Consider the following 24,945-nt stretch of genomic DNA (forward strand, 5'->3'; position numbering starts at 1 on the left):
ACCATCTTTTTGGGACCATCTTCTTACAAAGCGTCATGATTAATCTTAGGACTGAGTTGGATTCATCACTACATGAATATACAATCAATCATATATATCAATCACTAAGCTTTGCAATACCAGAAAAAAAAATACAGCTAAAAAAAAATCAAGTGCAAACCCTAATACATGCATTTCATTGGTTGAAACTCAAGTTGCAATTGATTTTCGGAGTTGCGTTTGATCATAACTCTGTCTGTGTAACTGACCCCTGGGCACGATAACCCAAAGATTGTGACTGACCGCAGGGCTGATTACTACAATTGATCATACACAATAATCAATGCAATCAATGATAGACATCATCCCAAATATCAATTGCAAAGCTTTCTGTTACATGGCCCTGTTTTGTAATATCATCCCTAGATACTTACAAAAGAAAAACATTTTTAGGATACAGCTGCAATATCAAACTTTAAGCACTTCTTAAAAATCTCATTGTATCAAGAGCCTTTGAGACTAGTTCTTTGTATACAAAAAACATTGATATACAGCGTGTCTCTAAAAAAAGTAAACCCAACTTCAACGGCAAATTTTCAGAAAACTAAAAAATATTTACACATTATTTTTTCATGGTTAGAAAGTCCAGTAAGTCCTCTGTCCAATTATATCACTTAGATTATCTAACTCTTATGCATGACTGAGCATGATTCAACTTAGTGAACTGGTGTCAAATCATCACTGTGGCAAGTTATTTCTTGCTATTGCCATGCATTCAAGGCCTATTTGAGGTTAAATTTTGGTCTCATGTTAGGCCTATGATTACATAACAACTTCAGCAAAGGTTGTTCCTAACACAGGCACACTTCACATGCTTTCCAAACATGGTACAGTTGACAATTGAGCAGAGAGTATTCCTTGTAACTCGATACCAGGAAACAAGAAGTTTCGTGGAAGTTCAAGAGGCTTTTTGGGTGCAGTTCCCCCGAGAGGCAGCCTCCAACAAAAGGGCCATCTGGTACAATGTGAGAAAGTATGCTGATGTCGGAACCAGTTTAACTTCAAATTGGCCTTGAATGCATGACAATAACAAGAAATAACTTGCCACAGTGATGATTTGACACCAGTTCACTAAGTTGAATCATGCTCAGTCATGCATAAGAGTTAGATAACCTAAGTGATATAATTGGACAGAGGACTTATTGGACTATCTAATCATGAAAAAATAATGTGTAAATATTTTTTGGTTTTCTGAAAATTTGCCTTTGAAGTTGGGTTTACTTTTTTTAGAGACACACTGTACATGTAGAGGTGTTTTTTAAATTATTTTTTTTGGCTACACTCACTCTTATAGCATAGTCACACGAATGCAACGTCCCAACAGAGCGACGGTACAGCAATTGTGTCATTGGTCATAACGTAATAGCTTTCGTTGGTCAGGAGGAGTCATATTCACCACTGTGACTATAGTATTACACTACCCAATGAAGAACGGATGGGGTCATTGGACAAAATCTATCAATTTGGCTTGTAGAGCATGTAGTCAATTAATGGGAAGTTGCACTCCATCATTTATGCATTGAACATGTACAGTATCTCCAAGTTTCATTTGAAATCTAATCACAAAAGATTGAATTTATCACATCACACCAAAACTTTGGACAGTGGAATTCTTGTTTTAACATTCCATTATCACCAAGACTTTTGATGGCTTTGAATGAAGAAAACCACTGCAATAAAACATCAAACAGTATATATATATATTTGAGATCACTTTCAACTAAATTTCTGACAAAAACCTTTGATATCAAACTTTGGTAGAGTTTCATAAATGATCAAATGATGACAAGTCGTTTAACGATCAATAGCAAAATTTATGACATACATCTAGGATGGATGAACATGTAGAATGATTAATTCACATGAATGGTGCGTTTAAACAGTTTTAAAATAAACATTTCCTTTTTAAAGGTTAAAAAAGTGGGATGAAATAAAGTATATAACAAACCAAAAGGATTAATTAAGTATCAAGCATTATCAAGCATTAAATTAACAGGATTATATTCATAATAATGAAAAAAAATAGATTATCATCACCTTCCATGCAGTGACAGTATCTTTGGCTGAGAAGAATTGGTTTTGCAGATCAAGAATGAGTTCCCTCAATATATGATAATTGTTATTTCCCTGAACACACAATTTCTCACATACATGTATGTATTATGCTACAGTCCCGACAACAAGACAAACCATAAATCGGCTCACGATAAGCCATTCAAAATAATTCTATAATCTTTTATCGGTTGGTTTCATTGTTGTGACTATAGTATTTTCTCTATGCACTGCTAAAATCAAGAACCATATTCATAAAAATAGAGGCCACTTGTTTATATCAATCAACATTCATATAGAATTGAATTCATGATTAACATATATAATATCTTCCATGCTTTGACAAATGACATAGGAGAAGCTCAAAGTTTTAAGTATTTGTTGAAATCTAAGTATTGCTCTGTGCAATAGAAAAATAGATAAGTTATTGAGATATTTATAAGAAAGTACAATTCTAGTTCCATCCGATAAAAATAGGCTTAAGCACATTGATCTTCTGGTATAAATAACTCATAAGAGAACATTCTCCCCAACCTCAAGTCAATTTTGATACAAGCAGAAAAGGAGATTAATTGAAATGGATTTTTAAGTGAATCGCAGAGTGGGAGTTGGCTTTAGGAGTGTAGTGGGCTATCAATTTCTCAAAGACGTTCACCTTTTAACAAAACATGTTCTCCTTCATCTTCTCCAAAAACATTCTGCTTTTACAAAATTTGCTCATTTTTCTGGCCCTATTTCATAAAATGTTGATATGATACATGTAGCAACCCTTGCTGGAATGTCAGCTACCATGACAACAGTGAAAATTCTGTTTTTTTTTATTGGCTCTTCCAATGAAAGTTGACATTGGCAAGAGTTGCTATCATAGCAACTATTTATGAAATGCGGCCCAGAAGATGCTGAGAACATACTTGTCGAAATGTGAGTTTGGATGGTCCTTTTCAGGACCAATCACAGACCCACAAAAGAATACATGGTCTACCGTTAAGCCCCTATAATGATTCTGATTCTAGTGTTCTTCCACAACAGGAAGAAGCAAATTACATTTCAAACCAGTTGACATCGACTGAAGCCTTTTTACAATAAAGGAAATATTGGTACAATATCAGACTACATATATCCTGAAAAAATATCTGACATTATATAAATACTGTATAGATAAATACATGTACATGTGTTTTATACAGACTCCCTTAGACAGAGTAATCTATTACAATATAGAATCTAAATATCTGTTCTGATGAGAGTTCTCCCAAGGTCTTCTGAAAAGAATTCTTGCACTAATTTGAATTTTCCATAAATACATTGATTGCTATTAATGTGTGTTACTATATAATGTATGATAAATATTTGTACAATACCCATACAAACTAATGAATGACTCTAGAATACATGCCATGTTCTCATTAACCTGGGCCCTATGACATAATAGATACATTCAGTTATAATTGATTGCAATTGAAGTCTTTGGAAAACCATGTACAAAAATAAAATTGATTGGGAATATCAATAGTTTATCTTCTTTATGCCACAGAGCCCAGACAAACGAATGGCTGACGAAATCAGAGAGGGAAATAAAAGATGAAATATCTGGGTTTGAGGGTTTTATTTCCAATGGTTGGCAACTCTGTTTCATTCGACAACCTATTATTCTTTTTTGGCGAAGTACCCCCCCCAAAAAAAAAAAAAAAACCCTGTTAAGTGTTCATCCCCACATTTAGTATACAGCAGACTAACCTGATGAACCAAGTTAGGAGAAATAAACAGAATCTTGGTCACTTTTGTCCCCTATTTCATTTTTTTTTTTTTTTTTTGAATTTCAAAAAGAAAATAAAGAATAAACACAAATAATACATTTTGAGAATATATACCTACTAGTGTAGTAGGTTTCACGGTATACCATGTATCTTTCTTGGGCAAGTGTTGGTCCTGGAAAGGGCCATTCAATCGACAAGAACACACTTGTCGAAACATCGAGTTTGGGTGGTCCTTTTCAGGACCAACACTTGCCCAAGAAAGATACATGGTATACCGTGAAAGCTACTACACTATTCTTCTTCGCCATGGAAACCTTCAGAAGTTACATATACCTACTATTATTTGGAGACTATACAAAGAAGTGAGGGCAGGTGTAATAAGTAGCAAAAGAATTTGTTGAAATGTACATGGGTATTCCATGATGACAATGACAAGGCTCGTGACAAGTAAGGCTTACCCTGCAGCTTTTTAAAGCTTACATACTTATATATCAAACACATTTCACAAGGTGATCTGAATATTCTGGGGAGCATTTCATTAAAAGTTAAGTCTGTAATTTTCACTGACTTAATTTGTTTTCAGCCAATAAGATGCAAGGATTTACAGTAGCTTATAACAATAGTCAGTGAGAATCACCCATTCTTTGTTTCATGAAATGTTTCCCTGATGTCAGAGATGGCACTTGTAAATTGATGCAAAAGCCTGAAAAACATTGACCACAGACCACATTCATAGACAATAATATGAAAGCTTTGATCTAAAAAAGATTAAGGCGCCTACCTGAAAAGAGGAGACTATGTGATGCTTGAGACCTTCTAGTTGTACTTAGTTTCTAGCCTTTACCGTGTCCATAATGGGTTAATACTGGGTTCATACAGAGTCCTAAGTGTGTCGGGTGTGTGTTAGGCAGTTGTGCCGGAACACTCTGGCCAAACAGAGCTTTTGGAGAGCAGACTATTACATATTAACAACGGTTCAACCCCCATACCCTTTGTCTGCATAGAATGTTTCGGCGCCTCTGGTGCTAGGTCGGTAATCAACTGCTTGCGGACGCTGCCTGAGCTTGACGTTCGATGTTCCTCTTGGCTGCTTCCATGGTGTTCTTCATGAGCATAGCTACCGTCATTGGTCCTACACCGCCAGGGACTGGGGTGATGTAACTGGCCTTCTGCGAGACCTCTGAAGATTGGACAAAGACACAAAGATCAGGATCAATAAGCATGCTTAGAATCACAATATGATAATGAACTTAAGTGTTGCATCAGCATGTCTGGTGATATGCACAAATGCAGTTCTTATAAATATCCTGACAATAATACACTTCCTTTAAAAAAAATCCCGATTCTTAATTCATCCACAAGGATCAGATTTCAATATCATTCAACAAACTTTCCAAAATATTAAATACCAAATCTCTGTTCATCTTCTTTCTCACCTTCATAATTGACATCGCCGACCAGCTTGAACTTCCCCGTCTCCTCATCCTTGACCCTGTTGATACCGACATCGATGACCGCCACACCATCCTTGACCATGTCCCCCGTGATCAGGTTGGGTATACCTACAGCAATGACGATGATATCGGCAGACTTTACAAAGCGATTCAATTGCTCTGGAGGTGTGTAGCGATGGCACAGGGTGACGGTAGCATCCAGGCCCATACCAGAGGCTGCAATCAGTAACAAGGCAATGAAACATCATGGTTACAGACATATGCTACATGAGGGTATTTAGATGGAGGGGAAAGGGGAGAGTCTAGAAGGACACATTTTTTCTCCATTTTTCAAACTTCTCTGTCTCTAGAAGTAAGAAGTTAAATATCACTATATTTTATTTCATATATTTTATTCATATATCTAATTGATTTTTCATTACACATAGCAAATAAAGAACAAATTCCTTCTTTCATGGATGCCAGTGATAAATACTACAGAGCCTAAGTCTTTTTGGAAGGTAAATTATGTGTGTGAAGCATACATCACTATAAACAAGAAATCACATTACAACTGCAAGTCCCTTCAACCAGGGTGTTTAAGCGGGCCCTGGATCCTGACCACAATTTACTTTGAGTACACGGTATGCACACTTGCTTCTGTCAAAAGTTTTCACGTTTAAATGTTCAGATGTCGAAAACCCTTGTTTACAGATGCAGTCAACTTTCATTTGGAAAGGAGGTGGGGAGAGGTGCATGTGGCACATCGCCGCCCCCCCCCCCTCCCCTTTCCAGGGAAGGAATCCATTTTTTATTTTCGGATGGGGCAATCATAGCCTTTCAGGGGGGAGAACCTTTGTGAGGGTTTATTTTTGTTTACTTGCTTTTTTGTCAAAAATTTTTACAGAAATTAGCCCACTTTCTGCACAGCGTCTCCCTCTCTTTCTGAAAATTCTACAACTGATCCTAACTGAAGGAAATCAAAAATAATCATTCATAACATCAACAAAACAAAGAAAATTGTGGATTACCCCCTAAACCCTGCTTACCATGAGCTCCATCGGCATTCATCAATGTGGCGATCGGCATTCCAACATTCTTTGACCTCCCACAGACGACAGCATTCTTGCCAAACAAATCAATGCCTGAATATAGAAAGAAGTATAGAAAATACAATGTATGTTGAGCTGAATGAATAGGTTTACACTCACTTGGTTGACTTTTCAGATAGTCTAATACCACATGTACATATACAAAACCCATTTGGTCTACTGTCACTTGGTCTAATGCCTAGTCTTAATCAAGGGGTATGAGTGATCACTAATAAATACTGAAGAGCGTAAAAAACAGAAAGTTAAAGAGCTCCTATACTGTTTATAATTTAGGGGAAAGCTAGAATTTTGTCTACTTATTATTTTTTTGCTTCATCAAATAAACCTTTGTTCATAGACAGTTCATCCACCTAAAGTGGATGTGGATATTTTACAAAAATGAGTTTGGCATAATTGGAATTTTGACAATGCGATAAATGGGCTAAATAGCAATTAGACCAAATGGTTGGTAGATGAGCTGGTTGTAGACAAATCAAGATTGGACCACAGGGGATGAGACTAAGCAGAAGGTAGACCAATTGGCAATCAACCAATGAATAGTATCATCGTAGGGTCATTGGCAATGTGCCACATACTTCTAAAGCCTTGAAGATACCACCTTTCTTTAGTCTGTTGTGGCACAGTATCATGCATACATGAATAATCCTCAAACCTTTTTAAGGAATTAATGATTGAAATTACACTGAAAATTAAAATCTAAACCAAATTGGTCAGACATATAATTCTTGTAGTTGCTGCAGGATATGATCATGTTATGTTCCTCTCTGAAATAGCGCTTCTCTCTCAGTGCTCTTACAAAAAAAATCCTGTTCTGTCAATTTGAAAAGAGATCTAGGGCCCTGCTACAAATAAATTTGCATTATTAAAGAGTTCAAAGCGACTGATTTGATTTCTTCAATTTGATTGGTCTATAGTAAACTTGCCATAGAATTTGTGCATCTGTTATCACTAACGTGGCTGAACATCTGAGACTAAGTGTATGTAAACATTGACTGCAATGGAATTCATGCAGTAGACATACATAGTATGTATCAACACAGCTTATCCAATTAATAAACCAACACTCTGGACCATGAATTGAAGATAGGGCAACAAATCCTTGATCTTACAAAAGTTGAAGTTTACCGCTTGTTGGAACAATATCATTTCAAAAGTTATTTTAAAATCTATGAACATTATTTGGATACTGTACTTTGAATGGGAAAAATTAAGAGCACAAAATTCTCCAAGGCCGAAGAGAGGGGCATCAAGGCCAGTCAATAGGGCATCCATGACAATGGTCTTTAAAAGCCTTGGACCCCGCTCTCAATACAATACTAAAACTAGTTTACTGGAAACCGGTTCAGGAAACCACTTCGGAAGATCGTTTTCCTGGCTTGATCACACGAAAGTGGTTTTCAAACCACTTCAAGTAAAGTGGTCTTGTTGCTACAGGAACGCTCGCAGTGAGGTCGCATGTTTCACACAAACTTTGGAATAGCAGCGTAGACATTCTACACACAGTCTGTGGAGTAGCGTGCCCAACATGTGTGAAGATCGCTCCAGAAGAACCCTTGTGTCCTCACCAACGCTTAAATTAGTTTAGCAAGGCAAATTGTTTGGAAGATCGCTTCCAACACCACTTTGAGCATTCCCATTACACGTTGAACTAGTTTCCCCTAAACTGGTTTCCACTAAACTAGTTTTAGGACTGCAATGAGAACGGGGTCTTGGATTACTTTAAACCCTGATAAGCATTGTATGTACATCTGGGTTTCTTCCAAGATTTTTCAATCCGAAATCCAATACACATTATCGACAACTGCATGTTTAAAAAGCTCAATTGGATGTTACATTAATTACAAAGGAACTAGTCAATGTCCATCCTTTAAATCTAAATGTGTACAGTGTAGATATTGATTATGCAACAACTCTTAATGGTTGTTTGGAAATGGAAATGGTGGAAGTCCGGTCTTGTTCACAGAATTACCATATAGGCTATGGATCTAGGTTAGGATGGTTTGTTCAGTTCACAAAAAAAATTTACAGCTGCAATTCAATCAATAAAACTTGTCTCTCAATAATTCTGGTAATGTCACTTATAGGAGTTCTCATATCCCATGAAGTGTTAACATGAAAGACAAAACCAAAGTTTTAGGGGAATGGTCAGACTAACATAGATCTCACTACATTCTGGTGGGGTTTTCTTTTAAATTGCATGAAAAGTGTAACAAGTAATGAGTATGGCAGACAGTAAGTATGAACACACCCTACATGTACCAAGTTTTACCACATACTAAATTCATCTGCTTGCTTGATGAGTTTGTACCATTCGGTGTGGCCCGGATGACCGATGGCAAAGCTAAACACACCCTATCTAGTTTAAATATGTTACGAATTCACCGATTGTTTGATCAGTTCTCATGTACAATATAATGTAAATGAGATGACAGAAGGCAAATCTAAACACACCACACCAAGTTTAACCCACCTGATCGTTTGATGAGTTCCCATATACCATACGGTGTGGCCGGGATGACCGAAGGCAAGTCTAAACACAGCCTGCCGATGTTGACCATGTTGAAGCCATCAACATCCTTCTCCGGTATCACAGAATCACAGATCGTCCTCTCATCCATGTGAGGTGGGACCGGTAACTGAACCAGGATGCCATCGACGTTGGGATCTTGGTTGAGGTCGTCAACGATGGCCAGGAGCTCCTTCTGAGAGATGGTGTCTGGTTTTCTGATCGTTGTTGAAGTGATACCTTGAAAAGAGGAAAAGCAAAATGATCAGCTCAAACCCACAAGCAGTTATCCTGGAGCCCCTTTCATAAAGATTTACAACTTTGTAACTTTGCAACTTTTTCATTATTGTAACTAACTACCATGAAAAACTTGACTGTGATTGACTGTCGAGCCCTGGTAGTTGCCATAATGGTCAGGTTACTTGTGAAATTTTGGCTGTTTGCTTTATTAAGCACATCCTGATTGCGTTATCCAAGGCCTTATACGGTTTTAAACTGATAAACTAAGACAAATTTAGATTCCAGTAACTTGTTTAAATGTATTATCAGGGAGAGATGCAAAGAGCAATGATAAAAAGGGTTGTACATACATATAGATATTTGATACAACTTAATTGTATATTTAATGGTCCCAGGACATGAAAAATGTGACCAATTGTACAACTGAGTACAGTGGTTGTACACATTTTTTTATTCATCGATTAATTTTAACAGGGTAGCTCTTTCAAAATGCTCGACCAAGGGGCACTATATCAGCAGATATATGTTTGGGAAAACCGGAACATAAACAATATCTAATCAATGTGAATGATTTTATTTCACATGAATGTCAGAGTACCCAGACATGCATGCTATCAAAGTTTCTAAAGTCACTATCAAGTGAACCCATTGTTGACCAGACTAATGTAGAATTTATGATCTTTAAGAGACCAAGTTCTATTGCAGGTACAGTACATGTAGGGCCATAAAATAACTTGAATACACCTTGTTTATGGAGTTCACAAGAGTTCAACTTTTAAGTGCAATTTTTACAATCTATAAATAATGGGAATAAGTTGTTCTGTTCCTTTTAAGTAACTTCTTCAGATCAATTGGAATAATGGCAGAGTAGAAAGAGGTAATTCTACTAGTTGCAAAAATTACAAAATGAAGTAAAGTTCAAAGAAATTCAACAAAATTATCTAATGTTAAAGGGGAATCCAGCCTTGGCCATAAAATGTTGTGATGGGAAGGAGAAAAATAAATTAAACAGAATAGTGAAAGTTTGAAAGAAACCCGACAAGCAATAAGAAAGTTATAGCTGCTTTAAAATTGAGATCATTAATACTATGTAGATTTCAAATTGGCAACTGGGTAAGTAAATTATGACAAGGGGCAAGGACAACTTTCCCATAGGCCATGTACTTTATTATCAGGGATTTGTGGTTTTCTTCTAAGTACCCATTCCCCTGGGGCAGTAATCTAAATATAACCCAGGTAGTATATTGTTTTATGTCCTCATGAAAGAAAAATGTGATTTGAAATAAAACTTTTGGGAAAAATGACATTTTAGCCATAATAATGTATTGGAGTACATGGAAGAGTAGTCCTTGCCTTACATCACTATGACATCCCATATGCGGCCAATTTGAAGTCTCCATGGGTATAGTGATTACCAATATTTACAACTTTTAAAAATTCATAACTTTCTTATTGTTTGTCCAATATTATTCAAACTTTCACCTATCAACTTGTCTGATTTTTCTTTTCCTTATAAAAACAAGTTTTTATTTGGGTTGGATTCCCCTTTAAATGCACAAACAAATATGCATCAAATTATGACATGTACATGTTTGCAAAATGTGTAATACGCGAAACCAGCTCTTTGTGTGGTGTAATTATCCAAATAAACAAATCAATGTGGAATTAAAAAGGTCTTAACAAGGTACATGGACATACATGTACATGTATGCACATGGCCCTGGGAAGCGGGGTGCTGTTAAAGCATCCCAAAAGATTGTCTTTGAGTTGCTGCGCACATTGCCATGTTTTACACCATAGTCAGCGCCCCCTGGAAATCAGGTTGGTATGCTAAATACAAATTTAACCAGAATAACCAAAATAAAATTATTCTTGTTTGCTTGACAAATGTTTCTCCCAAACCAGCAACCCCTCTTTAAAAAATCATTCCCAGAGCCTGCATACATATACAGTACATGTACATTGTACACTGTATAGGGCCTAAAAAAAAGTCCACAAAAATCAACTTAGGTCTATTTAAAAATAAACGGGATTTGAGGTTTATTTTACTGCGAACATAAACTGCGCATGGGCATCTAAAAATTCTAAATGTAGATGACTTTAGACCCAAGGCTGACTTGCTGACTTTAAAAAGGGGAAAAACGATCAAGGGGGAGTGTACGTTTATTTCACTTGCACTTAAAATAGCTAAATGTAATAGGGCTGAAATGATTCAACTGAACACATAGTGTCACACACAAGTAAACATTTGAGAATTGATGGGGAAACTTTGTTTTATAACTTTTTTTAAAGTTTTGACCAATCCTACTCAAGATTGTAAATGTAGTCAAACCTGCTTATTAACACCGACAACCTGTATTGGATGATTTAGATCTGTCTAAAAAGAACATAATTTTGGTTTCCCTCAGTAGTCTTTCCCACTGAAATAATATATAAAAGAAACATGTTCATAAAACCACCTCCTTATAAAGACAACTTTTCTATAATATCCCTTGGGTGGTTTACAGGTTTCACTGTGTATAATTATTACAGGTTTCACTGTGTATAATCACTGTGTATAATTATTACTTACATTAGGGCCTCTAACAGATATGCTGTATTTGTACAGTCTTATCTGCATTATTAAAGTACAAATTTAGTAATTGCTATTGAGATAGCGTTATCCAACCCATTGACTAGGATTTGATGAGCAATCAGAATATGGAATTTTCCATGACTAAAACAGGACTTTAGACCCAAGGCCAACTGAATACTACCTTCGATCTGAACTCCTAATTGTCTGGTGGATATGCCTATGTAGTCATTTTATGCTGATTAAGCAAAATGGAGCATCCCCCCGATATCATATCATTATTTTTTTAATAGTGAAAGGGGAAATAATTTATTTACTAGGGCCATAGTGTACACATTCTTATAGTTTGCATTCATCTAGATTTATACGGTTCGAGGCTCTTTTGAATGTCACATTACTTAACAGCCTTTACATGACATGTATTATGTATATTCCGTATCACCAATATAAAAATAATGCAGAGCATTGAAAAAACTAACAAGTATAAAACTCTAAAGCTATTCCGAATATAGGCAAATAATTGGACCTAATACCCTTTTTACACACGCTAAAATTTCCTTAACCCCGTACTATAGGTGGGGCTAAATTGCCATTTAGCCCCACCTATAGTACGGGGTTAAGCTTAGCCCACTTTCTTTTTACACAGCATTTTTGCAAAGTGGGCTAACCCCACCTTTAGTACGGGATTATTTGGCCCTGCAAAAAAGCAGGGTTATCCCAGCAATTGCGGTGCTAAGAGCGATAGTACGGGGTTAAGATCGCTAGTGTAAAACGAAAGTGGGCTAAGCTTAACCCCGTACTATAGGTGGGGCTAAATGGCAATTTATAGTACGGGGTTAAGGAAATTTTAGCGTGTGTAAAAAATGAGCTACCACTAGTCCGGGGTTAGCGAGTTTCGTGTGTGAAAAGCAAGCATTCCTTATCCGGGGTTAGCAATAACAATTTGGCATGTGTAAAAAGGAAAAAAAATAGTACGGGGTTAAGGATAGTACGGGGTTAGCGATAGTCCGGGGCTAAGAAAATCCTGTGTAAAAAGGGTATAAGAGAAATGTTTTAAGATATAGGCCTGTGTGTAATTTTTAGTCTTGCTTGCATACATGCATTTATTATACTATTTCCATTTAATGAATTCTTATCAATTTAAGACCAATTTCAAAAATTCCAAATTGAATTTTCACAAAAATAAACTTTAAAAAAAAAAATCTGCTATCTTTTGATAGGTTCTGACTTAACTTTCTGTGAAACGGTTTCATTTTCTGCTTAAATGTCTGGGATGACTTTCCCGTCTGTCATGGTGGACATTAGATAAATAGCATTGAAATCAAACAAGCACTTTTAAGCTTATCATAAACTGTCTCACTCTCATTAACCCACTAAACCTTGCATTCCAAGCAGGAGATCACTTGGGACAGGGTCTATGGAAAATGTGTGTAATACTTAATACAAATAATGATAGACTTTTCAGTCTATAGTTTCAAATATATTTAGTTCTAGAAATCTGAAAGAGACTTTTTGGAGCAAAAAGACAAATGGGCAGTGGAGCCCCCCCCCCCCCCCTTATTCTTTCCCAATTGTCTAGAGGTACTAAAAATTGAATAACATCTGACAATAAGTTTCTATGGAATTTCTATTAATGTTCAGTCATGGATCTCTGACCCCTCTCTATATTGTTCAAGCCTCATACAACATGTCCAGTCAAGCCAGTCTAATCTATACGCTTTTCACACTGCATTTCCTTAACCCCATACTATCCTTAACCCCATGATATCTTTTTTTTATTCACACTGTCTTTCTTAATCCCATACTATTTGCTTAGCCGGGTTAAGCCTTAACCCCAGACTATCACACAGCTCAAGAATAACGTGCAATTTCGACTTCTGTGATTGGCTAATGCTTAGCCCCACTTTTCCTTAGCCCAGTTTCGTTTCACACTGCATCTCTTAGCACCGCAATTGTGGTGATAGCACCGCAATAAGCTGGCTAACCCTGCTTTTTTGCAGGGCCAGATGGTACCATACTATTTACCGTGCTAGCCCACTTTACTAAAACGTAGTGTGAAACCGAAGTGGGCTAAGCTTAACCCCTGGAAACTGGTGGGGCTAAGACCCCCCTTAGCCCCATCAATTTCCCAGGGTTAAGGAAAAAAAGTGCAGTGTGAAAAGCACAAAAGTTTAATAAGTCCTGTATACATACATGTACTTGGCATGGGAGAATTCATGAAATTACTGATGACTATTTGTATAGAAAACTTCGGATGTCAATGTCGGATGAAAATTTCAGACTTCACTTTTTTCTGAAAAATTTTGCAGAAAACCTTTCCTCCTGCTCGAAATTTCCTACTACATGTAATGTGGTTTGATTTCTTAACCGAATGGTTCATTTTGCTGTTTTATTGATATGTCCATGCAAAGTAATTAAGTGTTTCATATTTGAATTTGACCTTTTTACTTTTCTAAAAACATGCTGTCCAACACTGGTAAAAAAAATTGCATAATGTTACAAAAGTAGAAAAGGAAGAAGAAATCATAAACACTTGATGTTGAAAAACTACAGTACGTTAGTAATCAGAAATCCTCCCTAAAGTTTAAAGAGCATTATTCACACCAAAATAAAAAAATATGTTAGTTACCAAATTTCAAAACAAGCCCATCTCTACCAATATAATACTTACATGTACTTTGTACTAACTCTCAAAACGAAAGTCAAGAAATGTAAAAACTTCTAATTTTTCATTTTTTGTTTAAAACAGTACACTTGAACTCTTATAACAATACCTTTTACTTTCCATTATAACTGCTTATAGACTGTATATTTTTGAAGTAATTCATAAATGCATTAAATGAAATAAAGAAGAAAGCAGACAATATTCTTCTAGTATGTACATGAGTTACTCGCTCAAAATGACAATGTGGAAATAGAGAACCCCAAATAGTTTGAGAAAACAAATGAATGATAAGATTTATAAATAATATATTAAATTGTACACTGTAGATAAAAAATGTACATACTGTAGATAAAAAAAACAAGAAAAAGAGAGCAAAAGAGACAAAAAGAGGCAAAAAGTTTGCACATGGTAGACTATGGAATTCCAGTTTCCTGAACAAATGAAAAATCTGAATGGAATTTTCCAGTCAAGCAGCCTGAAGGGAATTGGACTGGATCAAAGTCCATGGTTGATATGACTGTAAACATGACATGTTGCACGTGTGCAACTAAACTAGAAGAGATTTATTGATACTTCACTGATAGCTGCAGTGCTCTATTCCTTTTATCCTAGCCGGCTTATATTCTGTTACAATAACTCTACTACATGTAGATATTTGCACAAACATTGAGACACGTGTGGAATGTTATAGGGTTTTTTTCAAGGATAAAAATGTTTTGTATTTTGTAAAATTATGCAAATGATATTTATGTATTTCTTTGTGATACATTTGCCTTAAAATATGTGTTTTAATAGGCATAATTTTCGAGAAAAAAATGGGGTAAAGCATATCCAAAATTATATTAAAAGAATTTCCAACTTTAATCGATTATTTTATTTTGTGTTTTTTCTTTTACCTTTTTAATCCTTTATTAACAATCCTGATTAAGAAAATATGATTCCCAAGGTTTAGGATATGAAAATAGCAGTGCTTTGTCAGCATTTCAATTTTTCATGTTTGTACAAAGATTCAAAGAAAATATGTCATTTTTTGCCAATAGAAATTACAAAATGAGATGTAATGACCTCACGACCCCATGTCCAATTTTAGTAAACTGTATGTTACTCTAGTTGAGCAAAGTGGAAGGTCATGGAATTCCTTGCCTGACGAACTAGCCAATTTCATCTCTGTTAGCCTTTCCAAGCAAGAGGTACACAGCATCCTGCTTCGCTAAGAGAGGAGCATAGTTTTTTTTTAGCTTCACTTAGAAACTTTGTAGAATTTTTTTAAGTGGCACTGTACTATGCTCCACACAAGACCTGTCAAATATAGTGCAATAATACACCAGTTGGTGGACTGGTCTTTATCATCATCATCAGAAGAAGAAGAAGAAAGTGGATAAAGAGTAAAAAGAAATTCAATAATGAGCACTATTAGTATCAAAGTGATGCTAAAGTCACACTGGCAAAACGGGGCCCATCTTACAAAGATTTGTGATTGATCCGATCAATCACAACTATGGAAAGCCAGCAAAGTCAACATATAAAATGCATGTTTGTTCAATTTTTTTTTCTAGATATGAATGTATATCCATAAATTCATTGATTTCTTGACAATTTGGTGTGTTCTCCTTTGTTTAAAAAGGACATTTTGCTAATTTCCTGTAGAAAAAATTATGACACTGATAAATTTCCATAGATTTACGATTGATTGGATCAATCCTAACTCTTTGTAAGAAGGGGCGCAGATCAACCTTAAGGAAATAACAAAACAGCTTTGGTAATTCTGAAGTCAGTTTCATTTGGTGTTACTGTAGTATCACAGGAGACAATATCATTGGATCTCCTACATTACCTGCTCTTGAAGCCGCTCTGGCTTTGTTCTTGACATAGACCGAACTAGCAGGATCCTCTCCAACTAGAACCACACTCAGCTGTGGAGGTCTATTGCCTTGTGCAATCCACTCATCCGTCTCAGCTTTGATTTCCTTCAAGACATCGTCGGCTATCTTCTTCCCATCGATGATCTGAGCTGGCAAACACCTATGGCGAAATTTTAAAAATGCAGTTCCAATGAATATTAAGATATACATTGGGTAGTGTTAGTCAGGGATTGGCCTACAGAGTAAGCTACCCAGAATTCTACATGTTAAGCTTTTTTGCAATATTTTTTGTTCTAAAATGTCTTTTCACAAAATGAAATCCTTGTATCGCCATGTTTGCGCCCGGCACACGACAGCCCCCGCACTTCGTTCCACAGAGCGCATCATGCGTTTAAAAGTCAACGCAAGGGGGAGGGGCGCTAAATTACGCTGCACCGCATGCGATATGCAATCTGGAAGTTGCAGCAGCAATTCGCTCACGCATTTACGCTCAGACCTTGTGTCAAAATGGAGGCCTGAAGCTAGCATGCCGTCAACTTGATTTCTGTGCAAATTCAATTCTGCAGTTTTTCTTTTGTTATTTGTAATTTGAAAATATGATCTAAAACTGGTGAGAACGTTTGCGAACTTCGAGCAAAACCACAGATTTCTTAATTATTATATTAGTGCATTTTTCGGAGACCAAGCTATTCAAATCCGAGCTAAGCTGCTGCGTGCTTTGGAAACATGGTGCAGATTTTGCATTTTTAATGGAAAATTTTTACTTTTCAATTTCTAATGGGATTTTGGATTTGAAATCGGGACTTACATGTGGTAAGTCCCACACACACCAAACAAAGATTCTCTGTGTTTGGTGTGTGTTGTGGTGATTGACTGACTGTGCTTGTTTGTGAATAAGTTTGCCATGTTGAATGGAGGTAAAATGTCGATTTCCGGGCACGTTAGTCTACATGGCTCAACATGAATTATGGGAGTTCAAAACTAACTAGGCCTACATGTACATGTAGACTCTAAGTTGTCTTTACCTCAGGCGATGGTTCGTGTCACTCACACTAAGTATACTAACCTCGCACCATGAACCGCATTTGGCAGTGGATTTCTAACTAATGGGTCGAGCGTGCTGCGACACCACTTCTGGCGTCCACAACGACTTGTGTTACACAACTAAGCAACGTTCTTCATGACTGGTGTTCTACGTTAGATAAGCTCAGAACCCCTCGCAATTTGATAAGATGCCACATTCAGCTTTTTTTAACACCATAGCAAAGAACTACAACATTCGGAAAATTGCTTGGAAGTGGATTAAGTCATCCTTATTATTCATGAACAAAGATGTCTCTACCAAGGTACGTTCTCTTCTTGGAGTAAAGTCTCATCTGGGGTACCCCAGGGAAGCGTAATTGGCCCTTGTCTGTTAAACATTTTTGTGAACGTGGCTTTCTCTATCCAATCCAACATAGTCCTCTTTGCAGATGACATCCTTCTGTACAGAACAATACACTCTTCCTGTGACGAGGTAGTTCTACAGACAGATGTAGACCGAGTTCATGATTGGTGCTCATCAAAACAAATGACTTTGAATGCTACAAAAACTAAAGTGATGCACATTACTCGGAAGAGAAAACGTGATCAATATCCAGACTACACTCTCAATGATGTTCCATTGGCACAGACATCCCCATACAGGTATCTCGGAGTAACCATATCATCAGATCTTTGATGGAATCTACACGTTGATTCAATCGTATCTTGGGTTTATTCGCACCATTGCACGTGGGGCCTCAACCCAGGCAATATTTTGCTAGTATCGGTCGTTGGTACTCCCAATATTTGGAGTATGGCATTCCCGCCTGGCATCCGCATACTGCAGCCCAGGAACACAAACTCGAACAGATACAGCGAACTGCTACAAGAGTTGCGCTTCATCAACGGAGAGGTGAGATGCCGTACGAGGAACGTCTCTCTCGTCTACATTGGACATCTCTACGTTCCCGAAGGGACTATGCTCGATGTGCTTATGTCATGAAGTGTTTGTCTGGAACAATTAGATGTGAATCACTGTCAGAAAATCTGAAAGTCAACAGTAGGCACCCTGGCAACCTCACGTTTGTTCATCTCCCATCAAGAACCCAGGTCTCATTCATGTCCCCTACCCGTAGATTCCCAAGAATTTGGAATAATTTACCATACGCAATCAGGGATGCGGCTGTCCTTGTCTCATTACCCTCTTTTCTTAATCAGCTAAAATCTCAATTTGAATAAATATGCAGACAACTGACAAAACCATGTTTAAACTTAAAATATTATGCTGCTTCACAATTTCTATTCATTCATTTTGTATAATATATCATTTGAATTAGATTGAATAACAATTTTCCTTTTCTTTTTTTGTATATCTCACATACTTTAAATTTGCCGCTTGACTCATATTGGATTTTTCCCCTCAAACCCAACTTACATAATATAATTTTTTTTTCTTTTTAACCCTTCCACGGGGTTCCTTTATTGAAATCACTATAATATATATTTTTCAACAATTACATAATTGAATAATTAACACAGTATATGACACACAAGTTGAATAAGTACATGTACAATACAATTACAATTATAATAATTATTTATGAATAATTATTATTATAATAATTATTCATAATCACGTATTAAATTTTAGTATTTGTTAAATAATAATTTTTATCTATAAATTGTTCTTCAAAACGGCATTTTGTAGCATAGCTAATCGTAGCTACGTCATAACGAAGCGGTTCAAGGGTAAAGACCTTTTGTATTTGCTTTGTTGACAAACGGATCGAGGGATCTACACGAGATCGGTCTGGTAAAAAACCTTAAACGTTTAACATTTTTATTAACCAATTTTTTAAACCTTCATACGCATTAGGCGTAGGAAGGTGTAAAGATAAATAAAATTACCACCATTTATATGATTTTTATCTTAAAAAATTGATTTCCTAGGGAAATCCATCTTTGTTTTGGTCAGTCTCTTATGCAGAGCTGCCAACCTTGTGCAAGCAAAAAAAGGAATTTCCAACAAAAAAAGGAATGTGTTAAAACGAACCTTAAAACCACATGCGACAAACATCCAATGCAAAAAGTATGTATGCAGTGAACAATTAAAAAAAAGTTAATCTCTAGGCCTAGTCTGGGCTAAGTAACGGAGTGTTACAAATTGGACCCTTAGTCTTGGGCCGTTTGATATAATCTACCAACTTTAATTAAGTCAGTAGCAGGGCTTGAATTAAGAATTGAGAGGGGCAAGGCCATTTTTAAATGGGCACTTTCAGCTTGGGGCAACCGGCAAAGTGGCCTTGGATGCCCCAAAATTTCAAGGGGTATCAAGGCCATTCTAAAGGGCATGAAGGCCACTTTTATTCTAGTCAAATGGGCACCTAGGCAAATTTTTCTAAAAATGACAAGTAGGCCTTTCATTTTGTAGAGCAACCTACTCCGGCACTTATCAAAGTGAAGATCTGTCAAGAAAAAATTCTTTCAGGGCCACCAAAATCAGTTCTGGTGAACATTTTTAGGGCTCCATTTTTCTGGGGCTTCCTTTCCACTTCTAAAATAATTCATTGTTTTATGTTGAGTTTCCTGACAAAACTACCAAATTGTAGACTAAGAGAAAAAAAAAAAAAAATTTGACATCAATTCAGACTTCTCTTCCCAAGTAACATTGTTTTTGCCAAACGTACCCTTTAAAATTAAAGTGTCATAAAATGGAAGTGTAAATGTAACATTCCACAAATATAGAAAAATTATTCATAAATCAATCTAATCTAAAATTCAAATAGATCTATAGATAAGAAGTTGAAATCATTCCACAAAAGTCCCATCGTAAATCACTTCACGATGTGCACAGCTCAGCCTCAATCACACTGCACGCACACTCAATCATCCCCAGCAGTGACAGCACTATAGAGCAGACATCTAGGCCGCCAGAACCGGGGAAGAAATCTTCCCATTCCTGCTAAACTGAATGCTAAAGTGCCGACTTTTTAAATGAATTCCAAAGGCAGTAGGACATCTCTCTAGTATAAATCATGTGAAACTATCAATAAATGTTGAATATCACCCAGAATCATTACTTCAGGGGACAATGAAGAGCTTTCCAGGTCTTTTCAAAGCCGAATTCATCGTATTTGTTTGATACGAGTTGATGAAAATTAACCAGACAGTACCGTTATCCGAAGGGAATTGATATTAATCAATTCAAGAAAATAGCCTCAAAATTTCATTTCTTTATCACTACAATTAATTTTAAAGTATATGAAAAATATCTTTTGATGATTCAATCTTTAATATATATGATGAGTATTTTTGTAAAATTTTGCAAATGGAATAATAATTTCCCTCAAATCTCCAAATCCCCCTCCATTACAAATGGACTCTTCTCTTACTACATTTGGGGAATTACCCTACCCAATTCATCGTACTCCTCGCTCTGCGCTGCAAGAACAAACGTTGGCTCCACTCACCTGAAGAGTGTTGGCCTGTGCGTAAAGACAACGTATTAGCAGTAACGTTAGATCTAACATTCGGCGGAAATCTGATTTTCGGATCGTTTTTTTGTACATAAAACATCACTTTATAGGAAAGAAATTACATGCAAATTTAAGATAAAATATATAAAATTCAGAAATATCGTACCTTAGACCGCAGTTACTGTTATTTCCTTTCAAATGATGATCAAAACATAATCATCCTCGATCCTTTCGTTTGTCATCGTAAGTTGCCATCTTGGATGACGTCATCATCCTTACAGACGTATTTACCAGTCGCTACACATTGCGATTCGTACCATGCATGCCGCTCGCATATTCAACTAACGTATATGTACGTGCACGCTATCAAATTATTAAAGTGCGTTGGAAAACCGGCCGGCGGGCGACTACGCACGAGCAAGTACCAGGCTCATCTCGGGCTCAACACGCACTCCACATACATACAATTATGTACACACATTATCAAAATTGTCAAAAAACGTAATTTGAAAAGAAAAACCATAATGCCGTAATTTGAATGAAAAAACGTAATGATTACGGCAAAAACGTAATGGTTGGCAGCTCTGCTTATGCATCTATGGGAAGAGTGTCAAGACTCCATGATGAAGAAGTATATGTCAAAATATTTAAAAAAACATCATGGAGTCCTCAAGACTACAATCCCCTTCATTTAGGTGCAAATTTTTTTTTTTTTTCTGATCAAAATCGCAAGCGGGAGCGAATTTAATTTTTTTTGTATTTTGTTCTTTCTTGCTTTAACTTAATAGTCTTTCTTTTAATCTGTTCTTTCTTCCTTCCTAGATCTTTCCTTCCTTTCCTCCTTTCTTTTTTCTTTCTTTCTTCCTCACCCGTCTTTTTTTTTTAGGGGGAACTGTCCCCAGAACTATTTGTTAACTTAGTTAGAAAACAAGGCAAAAGCGATTTTGTGTCTCGCCCACTGATGAATATAACCAGAAATATCGTGATTTGCGAGGGCACGCAACAGAATTGTATCGAAACTTCATTGTGAAATGACTGGGATGGAATAACACTTGTCATAAGAGCCTTGCACGTGAACTTTAATGTTGACCTGAAAATGACCTTTGACCTAACCATGTGACGTCCGACTGCAGCATAACATGCAGGTCCCCCAAGTCGATCTACCAGGCCAAGTTTGGTTGAAAAGTGACTTAAGGTTGCGGAGTTAGGTGTCAGATACCTCGAGCAAAGTTCGTGCAGGCTCCACTCCACTTCACTACCTCTACACTACGCTCCACCTATCCGAACTTCGAGACCATGAACTCGATCGGATATTCCGAGTGACAAAAGGTGGGATTTTATGGGGAGAAAATACAAAATTCATGCAACATCACAATCTTTAAAAACAAGTACAACTAATATTCTTACTTTACACAAAGTTTCACTTCTTTTCCATGCTTCTATCAGTATCAGTCTCAAAATTGGTGATTTAGAGCCAACATGAAGTTCCTCACACGTATAAATATTAATGCGCTGCCGACTTCAAAACATCGCATGCGGGAGGTACCGGGTCGCGGACCCTCGCGCATGCGATGTTTTGAAATCGGCAGCGCATCTTGGATGACGTCATCATCCTTACAGACGTATTTACCAGTCGCTACACATTGCGATTCGTACCATGCATGCCGCTCGCATATTCAACTAACGTATATGTACGTGCACGCTATCAAATTATTAAAGTGCGTTGGAAAACCGGCCGGCGGGCGACTACGCACGAGCAAGTACCAGGCTCATCTCGGGCTCAACACGCACTCCACATACATACAATTATGTACACACATTATCAAAATTGTCAAAAAACGTAATTTGAAAAGAAAAACCATAATGCCGTAATTTGAATGAAAAAACGTAATGATTACGGCAAAAACGTAATGGTTGGCAGCTCTGCTTATGCATCTATGGGAAGAGTGTCAAGACTCCATGATGAAGAAGTATATGTCAAAATATTTAAAAAAACATCATGGAGTCCTCAAGACTACAATCCCCTTCATTTAGGTGCAAATTTTTTTTTTTTTTCTGATCAAAATCGCAAGCGGGAGCGAATTTAATTTTTTTTGTATTTTGTTCTTTCTTGCTTTAACTTAATAGTCTTTCTTTTAATCTGTTCTTTCTTCCTTCCTAGATCTTTCCTTCCTTTCCTCCTTTCTTTTTTCTTTCTTTCTTCCTCACCCGTCTTTTTTTTTTAGGGGGAACTGTCCCCAGAACTATTTGTTAACTTAGTTAGAAAACAAGGCAAAAGCGATTTTGTGTCTCGCCCACTGATGAATATAACCAGAAATATCGTGATTTGCGAGGGCACGCAACAGAATTGTATCGAAACTTCATTGTGAAATGACTGGGATGGAATAACACTTGTCATAAGAGCCTTGCACGTGAACTTTAATGTTGACCTGAAAATGACCTTTGACCTAACCATGTGACGTCCGACTGCAGCATAACATGCAGGTCCCCCAAGTCGATCTACCAGGCCAAGTTTGGTTGAAAAGTGACTTAAGGTTGCGGAGTTAGGTGTCAGATACCTCGAGCAAAGTTCGTGCAGGCTCCACTCCACTTCACTACCTCTACACTACGCTCCACCTATCCGAACTTCGAGACCATGAACTCGATCGGATATTCCGAGTGACAAAAGGTGGGATTTTATGGGGAGAAAATACAAAATTCATGCAACATCACAATCTTTAAAAACAAGTACAACTAATATTCTTACTTTACACAAAGTTTCACTTCTTTTCCATGCTTCTATCAGTATCAGTCTCAAAATTGGTGATTTAGAGCCAACATGAAGTTCCTCACACGTATAAATATTAATGCGCTGCCGACTTCAAAACATCGCATGCGGGAGGTACCGGGTCGCGGACCCTCGCGCATGCGATGTTTTGAAATCGGCAGCGAATTATTACGTGTGAGGAACTTCAAGTTGGCTCTAAATCACCAATTTTGAGACTGATAGAAGCATGGAAAAGAAGTGAAACTTTGTGTAAAGTAAGATTAATATTAGTTGTACTTGTTTTTAAAGATTGTGATGTTGCATGAATTTTGTATTTTCTCCCCATAAAATCCCACCTTTTGTCACTCGGAATATCCGATCGAGTTCATGGTCTCGAAGTTCAGGTAGGTGGAGCGTAGTGTAGCGGTAGTGAAGTGGAGTGGAGCCTGCACGAACTTCACTCGAGGTAGGTGTCAGAAGAGTCCTGCATGTAAACTTTAACGTTGACCTGAAAATTACCTTTGAGTCTGACCTTAACATGTGACCTCCGACTGCAGCATAAGATGCAGGTCCCCCAAATCCATCTACCATCCAAGTTTGGTTGAAAAGCGACTTACGGTTGTCGAGTTATGTGTCATTAGGTTTTTGACAAACGGACGACATTTGGACATTTGTCTCGCCTTCACCTCTGCTCTGGTGGGCGAGACAAAAAAGGGAGTAAACAATAAAACATGTTCGTGTGCATGCGAATGTATACAGAGGGTTGTTGTAACTTGTATACCATGAATGAAACAAATGACATCATATGCTAAAACATGAGTTTCAACACATACAAAAGATAAGACAGGTTAAACAAGTACTAGCGAAGATCTGACGACAGTGATGCAGAACATCCGCGTTTTCAGGAGAGGGAGCCGGAGCGCTCCCGCCAGGCATGCCAGGGGGGAAGCCCGGGCCGCGGCGAATGCGAAGCCTGGTGCTGGATATGGATCGAGATTTCTGCAGCAGAGTGCCAGAGGCAGAGATATCGAGATCTGATTCAGGTGGCAAGGGTTCTTTCGTGAAATCAGAAAATATACCACTGTGAAATGTATGTCCACTCACCTCTCAGATGATGCTGAGAATTGTCTGAGACATGAAGAAGTAGGGGCACGAAGCCTGCAAATACGAGAAAACATGGTGACTTTCTTCCAATTCTGAGCTACAGCTGTGATATGATATATGAACAGAAATTTCTGCGCATGCGATCTCGATCGACGTAAAAAGCATGTGCAGTTCTTAGTCTCGCTAGACAGACCTTTTTTTAGTTTGGCCATGTACATGTAACCTATACATGTATATCCATGGTTTGGCATTATAATGATATGGAGTTTGAAATATTTATTTATTTATTAGAAAATATTTATACAGGATAAAAATATCAGCTGAATTGCTGTTTTACATCAATGTCCTGATTTAATAA

The 24,945-nt window shown here is 37.1% G+C and overlaps 1 protein-coding gene across 9 annotated transcripts; it reads right to left on the reverse strand.

The window, feature by feature from the left end:
- Positions 1-1,738: 1,738 nt before the first annotated feature.
- LOC129282035 (bifunctional methylenetetrahydrofolate dehydrogenase/cyclohydrolase, mitochondrial-like) lies at positions 1,739-24,728 on the reverse strand. 9 transcript variants are annotated; one of them, XR_010296413.1, is made up of 8 exons: positions 24,588-24,728; positions 16,211-16,398; positions 8,864-9,139; positions 6,331-6,426; positions 5,285-5,518; positions 4,219-5,028; positions 3,829-3,965; positions 1,739-3,502 (listed from the first exon to the last, which is right to left on the reverse strand). XR_010296413.1 is itself a non-coding variant. In XM_054917970.2 (6 exons), the coding sequence occupies exons 1-6, from the start codon at positions 24,659-24,661 to the stop codon at positions 4,886-4,888; spliced, it is 1,011 nt and encodes a 336-aa protein (XP_054773945.1). In that variant the 5' UTR covers positions 24,662-24,728; the 3' UTR covers positions 1,739-4,885. The 9 variants fall into 9 exon arrangements, 1 of the variants encoding a protein (XP_054773945.1); XR_010296415.1 differs by having other exon boundaries at positions 4,726-5,028; positions 24,588-24,722; XR_010296412.1 differs by having other exon boundaries at positions 1,739-3,998; positions 4,257-5,028.
- Between the last annotated feature and the right edge of the window lie 217 nt (positions 24,729-24,945).

This window comes from Lytechinus pictus, chromosome 18 (genome assembly GCF_037042905.1).
Source record: "Lytechinus pictus isolate F3 Inbred chromosome 18, Lp3.0, whole genome shotgun sequence".
Taxonomy (NCBI): Eukaryota; Metazoa; Echinodermata; class Echinoidea; order Temnopleuroida; family Toxopneustidae; genus Lytechinus; species Lytechinus pictus.

Excerpts from the sequence above, each read along its gene's own strand:
- LOC129282035 (XM_054917970.2), bottom strand. The coding sequence starts at position 24,661 with ATGTTTTCTCGTATTTGCAGGCTTCGTGCCCCTACTTCTTCATGTCTC. Across the intron at positions 9,140-16,210 it reads CAGAGCGGCTTCAAGAGCAG|GTATCACTTCAACAACGATC; the intron begins GTAATGTAGGAG and ends CCTCTTTTCAAG. Across the intron at positions 6,427-8,863 it reads GGAACTCATCAAACGATCAG|GCATTGATTTGTTTGGCAAG; the intron begins GTGGGTTAAACT and ends TTCTATATTCAG.